Source organism: Salvelinus sp. IW2-2015, linkage group LG17 (assembly GCF_002910315.2).
Source record: "Salvelinus sp. IW2-2015 linkage group LG17, ASM291031v2, whole genome shotgun sequence".
Taxonomy (NCBI): Eukaryota; Metazoa; Chordata; class Actinopteri; order Salmoniformes; family Salmonidae; genus Salvelinus; species Salvelinus sp. IW2-2015.
This window is the reverse complement of record NC_036857.1, coordinates 29,069,168-29,075,446: the sequence shown is the minus strand read 5'-3', so window position 1 is coordinate 29,075,446 and position 6,279 is coordinate 29,069,168. Positions and strand designations below refer to the sequence as shown.

General features: G+C 43.8%; 1 protein-coding gene across 1 annotated transcript; it reads right to left on the bottom strand.

Annotated features, from left to right (window-relative positions):
- Positions 1-2,590: 2,590 nt before the first annotated feature.
- Positions 2,591-6,038, bottom strand: neurod4 (neuronal differentiation 4). Its single transcript, XM_024006571.2, has 2 exons — positions 5,799-6,038; positions 2,591-4,570 (listed from the first exon to the last, which is right to left on the bottom strand). The coding sequence occupies exon 2, from the start codon at positions 4,562-4,564 to the stop codon at positions 3,455-3,457; it is 1,110 nt and encodes a 369-aa protein (XP_023862339.1). The 5' UTR covers positions 4,565-4,570; positions 5,799-6,038; the 3' UTR covers positions 2,591-3,454.
- Positions 6,039-6,279: the final 241 nt, after the last annotated feature.

Here is a 6,279-nt window from a genome sequence, read left to right as displayed (position 1 = left end):
TTATCCCTCCACCCAGCCCTCCATCTAGCTGGCCCCTATGGATCAGGACCTCTCATTTTAATGGGAGAGGCTGTTGTTTGACCAGTGGATTAGTAATGCTGTGCTCTGAGAGACAAAAACAAAATACCCCAGATGCTGTATATTGTCGTTTATGTATTTATTATATTTTACTTTTATTTTACCAGGTCAGTTAAGAAAAAATATTATTTACAATGACGGCCTGGGCATGGACATACATAGGGCAGATTTCTCCCAGTGCCTGCATAATTATAAGATGTAGTTGGCCCTGGCCCTGTGCATATCAGTCCATGTATGTGGATTGAGTTGCGTCACAGATGACAATGACATATGAGCTGTCCCATGGGACTGACTGACTTGCCACAGGTCGCTGTCTGCTGCCCACACACTGGCCAAGATGGCATTTTATATACGGTAAAATACTTTTTGGCTCTTTCTTGCTCTACTGTATCTGTCTCTCTATCACCTCTGACCTTTGACACTTTTTCTAATCTTTTTAAAACATGAAAACATAATGTTTCGGAAATTGTTACCTGATATTTAATAAGTATCTCCTTCTCTACTAATTCATTTTATTTCAGAAGGATGATCCACATACCCTTCCCCATACCACTTAACAAATACACCATAGCAATATAGCAATGGCACAAAACAGTGGCAACACACCAGACATCAACTCTTCCAGCACTTTCTCCCTGACCAACATGGGTGTGTGTGTTTGTGTGGAGCTATGTGCCATTCCTACGCCCAGGCTGAGAGCGAATAAGAGGAGGAGAGAAAATAGGGAAGGGAAACACTTGTGAATGGATAGAGCAATGACTTCATTCACCTCTGCTCTCTCACACCCTGCATCCCTATTTCTCTCCCTCACTTTTTCTTCCCCGCTCACTCTCGTTCTCCCCCTCTCTTTCCCTCTCTCCAATTTGTCCCCAGCTGTCCGTCAACCCCCCGTAGTTCTCCCAGCTGTCTTTCATATCGGAACGAGAAGCGCCACACAACAATACAGGTCAGGGGTCAAGAGAAAGAACAGGCTGCACTTACAATGGACCAGTGGTGCCCACTAAAACAATCATTCCCTTTTTTCCCTCCCTTGCTTTTCTCTCATGCTGCCGGGACTTGTGGGACTGGAAAAGACACAAGTCTAAGGAGAGGTGGATGAGGAGGGGATGAGGTGAGAGCGATGGCTTTTGTTTTGGACGGCAGCCACAGAGGCACCTTCCTCTTTATTTCCATTAACTAAAGGACCAGAATGGTAAACATACACTCACACACTCATTCTCTTGCTCTCAGCTCTCCCTCTTTGCACACTGTCCCCCTGCCCTTTGTCTGTCTCAAGAACCCTCCTTTTCTACTATGTCAACACAGTGCTGAAACAAATCCTTGTTGCCAGAGTCAAATGAGAACTTTTGTTGTTTGTGGGGTGATATAAATTGTGTTGGAACTTTGCCTGAATTTGAGCAGCAGTGCTGGTAATGGGTGTCATAAAAATAATTTGTTCCGTATCAGTTGACTTTTTAAAATGTTATGTTAATGTTATATACAGTATATAAATGTTTTACTGCAGTTTTACCAAAAACATCCCAGAGTGGTGAATGAGTGGCTTTTTAACCGTAGAGTTTTATAAATACAGTTTGTAATACCTACTGATTAAGATGTTTAATGAGCTTGGTTTTGGGCTAAACATGTTTTGGCATGAGGTGTATAGTAGAATGAGTCATTGGGAGAGAAAGGAGGGAGAGAAAGCCTTCCATGACACAGTCACCTGTTCCCCAGGCCTGTTTTCCCATGGCCCAGTGGCCCGCTGTGCCCCTTACTGACCTGGCAGATGCAGGGAAACCCTGTAGCGCAGCCCAGGAATTACATCACACACATTTTCATTAACATTAACCACAGGATCCTATTATCAAAACAAGTGTTGTCTTTTAGATTATCAGCTGAATGTAAATCAATTGTCTATATTATATGCAGATTTTTTTTTCAATAAACGCAACATGAAAAGTGTTGGTCCCATGTTTCATGAGCTGAAATAAAAGATCCCAGAAATGTTTCATACACACATAAAGCTTATTTCTCTAAAATTGTGTGCACAAATGTGTTAACATCCCTGTTAGTGAGCATTTATTCTTTGCCAAGATGCACCTTGTGCTGGGGACAATAAAGAACCACTCAAAAATGTGCAGTGTTGTCAAGCAACACAATACCACAGATGTCTCAAGTTCTGAGGGAGCATGCAATTGGCATGCTGTCTGCAGGAACAACAGAGCTGTTTCCAGAGAATTCAATGTTCTACCATGAGCCGTCGCCAACGCCGTTTATTCCTATATGTATGTATTATTAAGGAATTGTTAAGAAAACAGAGGAAGAGACATTGACATATTCTGTCCTAATATGGGACCTTATGAGTGTTTTTAAAAGTACAATGGTTATATAACTACCCACATCTAATGGTACTATGGAGTAATCCAACATGCTGCTCAAAATGATGTGTTCTATCTGGTTGCCTATATCTGATATATTAATTTCATTTGAGTGAAAAGACAACAAACCATGGCAAAATGTGTTGCTTCAGAAATAGTATATAATATAAGAATATTTATTCAATTAAGTGCGAAACAGCTAAATATTTACAAAAACAGTTGTGATGGACACCATAAGAGACAAAATCCTGAAACGTTCTTCAAAAAAATTATAATTTAAATGCTTCATTAGTAAAGTCGCCAGTGACTGAAAAACTATATACCAAGGAGACAGTAAAACAAAAACAGTGCTGAGAAAATTGCAAAAAGGATAATAGTTGTCAAAATAAATATTAAATACAGATATAAAAGAAATGCATTTCTGTTCATATGGCTAAAAGGATGCTGGCTACAGTAAGGGCCTCAGTGCAGAAGTTGAAGTAACTGAGTATAGAGCAACTTTTTGTGACACATTTTCTCTCCATCCTCAAGCACACAAGAGAGGACTTTCTTTCAACCCAGGTACTCTTGTATTTTAGTAAAAAAATGGATGGGTGTCTGAGACAGTGTGCAGTGCTTATACCTGGATATCTGATTTGGTAAACAAATAGTACAGCTACATATAATAGGAACTGAGGGAAGACTTATTCCACAGACAGAAACAAATTATGACAATACAAATAATGTCAACACAAATAATAAACAACAATGACAATAAATTAGTAATACAATGAAGGGTGCATCTTTATCTCTTCAGTAGTTCATTATGATCAGGTAGGTTGAGTTTAGTTGAGTCTCTCTCGGAGCATGCCATGCTCTCCCAGAGTAGGATACTAGACAGTGTAAAATGTCATATCATTGTCTCTCTACGCAATCATTCATAGTCACGGGCCTATGTATGTGCAGAAAGGTTGGAGGACCAGAGGCAGGGCTGTGTATGGATCTCTCCCCTGCCTGGCCAACCAACTTCACTTTCCCCTTCACTCGCTGTAGATAGTGCCCATCTGTGAGGCGACCATGTGTGGTGCAGGGAAGGATTCAAAGGCCTGGATGTCTAGGGGCAGTTCGTAGCGTGAGGCCTGGAAGAGGTAGCCTTGAGGCCCTGGCAGCCCGCCCAGGGAGGAGGGGGGGTAATGGGGAAGGGACGAGAGGTAGTGGGAGGGGTAGTTCCTCTCAGCCTCGTGGGGGGAAGGTTCCTGCTTCAGGGCAAAGTTGCCACTGATGCTGAGGGGGGGCGTGAGGGGCCCGTCGTAAGGGGGGGTGCCATTGCTACTACACTCATTAGGGGAAGGGTGCTGTTCGTAGGGCCCTCCCTCGAAGCTCTTCATATGGAGGAGGTGGGAGGCCTCCAGGGACCCGTAGGGGGGGCTAGGCAGGCCCGGAGAGGGGTAGTGACCACTCAGGGGGTGATGGCCACCAGGCTGCCCTGCTACACCACTACCAACTCCTGGAGCTCCTCCAAAGGGCTTGTCATCCAGCTTGRTGATCATTTTGGGGGCAGAAGCCCCCAGCTGGAGACACCCAGCCACCAGGTTGCTAGTGGGCTGGGACAGGCCTTTACACAGCATCTCTGTGAAGCCGTGGCTCTCTGGGGACTGACCGCTCTCCAGCACCTCAGACAGGGCCCAGATGTAGTTGCGGGCCAGTCGCAGGGTCTCGATCTTGGACAGTTTTTGGGTCTTGGAGGCGCAGGGCATGACCTTACGTAACACATCTAACGCGTCGTTCAACCCGTGCATGCGGGACCGCTCGCGGGCGTTGGCCTTGGTGCGTCTCGCCTTGAACCTCTCCTGTCTGCCTCTGGCCATCTTCTTCTTCTTGGGCCCCCTCCGTTTGGGCGCCTCGTTCTCTCCGTCCATTCCAGTCTCCTCATCATCATCATTATAATTGTCTTCCTCCTCCTGATCCTCCATGTCTTCGCTGCCCAGCTCGATGCTCCCACGGCCTCCTGGGCCCAGGCCGTAGCGGCCCCCCATCTCTGGACCTCTCTCTCCATCTTGGGAGCTCAGGTCCTCATCTAGCCAGGCCAGAGAACTGACCAGCTCAGACACATCTCCTTCTCCAGGCTTACCAAATCGTTTGGTCATCATTGTGATCTGAGGAAAACAAAACACATTTGGTCAAGCTCATGAATCAGCTGTTTTATTTTTCATCATTGTTTGTCATCCTTGTTTGGAATTGGAATTGGTTGACCTATCTCTTTAACTTAATTCCCAACTGGTTGCCTATACATACACGAGAGAGTATAATTTCAGCACTGTCATGTGGACAGCACACACTAGCAGAGACAGTTCCTTTTCCATTCCAACAGAATGGATGAACATTTTTGCAGATACAGAACATCTCTCCTCTCTCAACTCATTCAAAGGGAAAAGCAAAATCATTCCTGTCCTTTGTAGGATGATCTAATGTGAGACACTTTGGGGATAAACTCTGTGGTTCCCTGCTGTTTATGCCGTGGTGGTTGTGGAGACGCTGTCAATCTGGGACATGCGGGATTTAACCTGGATATAAAACCCTCAGATTAAATTCATGGTAGTCTACAGAGCCAAGTCAACAAACACGGAAACAACCGGACCAAATATCTCCTGCATCAACAGTTACATTTGATTTTCTGTTTGGAATTAGTACCGCTTTAAATCCAATCTTGCGTGGAATTGTTTTCGAAAATGCCACTGTAGATTGATATCTGAGTCCAAAGGATAAAAAACGTTCAATGGGGACTCGGGTGAACTTTCCTAAACACACCAACAACCAAATAAATCTCTGCCTAAGGACACACACTATTGTTCTACAACTAAGTCGTCCTAGTTAGTGATCGTGAAGTCGTGCGTACAAGTAGTACAGTTTACTATAGGCCTAAAAATCATGAATAACAACAATGTATTACGCACGGACTCAACTCTGTCTAGACTGAATGATTAACAAACAATCATAACTGTATTTGACACTGACAATAGTATTGAATATGGTACAATACAAACCATACCATTTATATCTATAACAGTCTATATCAGGTTAATAAATAAAGATAGTGGTATCTCACTTTCTTGTTGCTATGATACGATAATGCATTATAGTTGTTTGGTTGCATTGTCATAAAGCCTATTATGAAGAATGCCATCTWCATCAATTACCTTTCCTGTTATAGAAAATAGTAAAAATATCGAATATCAAGGCCGTTTACAGTTGTTTGTTTCTGTTGACACGCATTGCATAAATATGCATAGGCCTATGGGTTGATCCTGTGTGACGAATACTACATGATCTGGAATAGAATCACATGAAATGCAATTATTTGATTGACATAAAATCAAAACGCACCTGTTTATGTTCACAACTCGCTCTTCCAAACTTGTCAGACGTCCGGCTAACTTCCAAAGTCCCAGTACCAAGCAAAATGACTTTATAGCCAATCCTCAACAGATGCCGTTTCTCTCTGTAGCAGTCCTTCGCAAGTTCCTTTTCGTTCCCTCAGTTATACAATCAGTGCGCGAGGGGACTTTCATCTCCGACTGGCATGAATATGTCTGAGTTTAGCCTTTAGGAGGTGGACTGGCCCCTCCCACGAGCGCCCCACCCATAACATTCAGCTTATCCAAAGGCGTGTGGCGGGCTCGTGGCCAAAGTGTTCTGTCCAGACAGCCACACATGCGTCACCAATCTTTTTGTGTTTGTGCGTGCGTGCGTGCGTGCGTGTGTGTGAGAGAGAGAGAGATTTTGCGCAAATGTCCACAATTCCATCATTATTTCATACAATATTATGTGTCCAAAATCGTCCATAACTACCTATGTCATTTTAAAT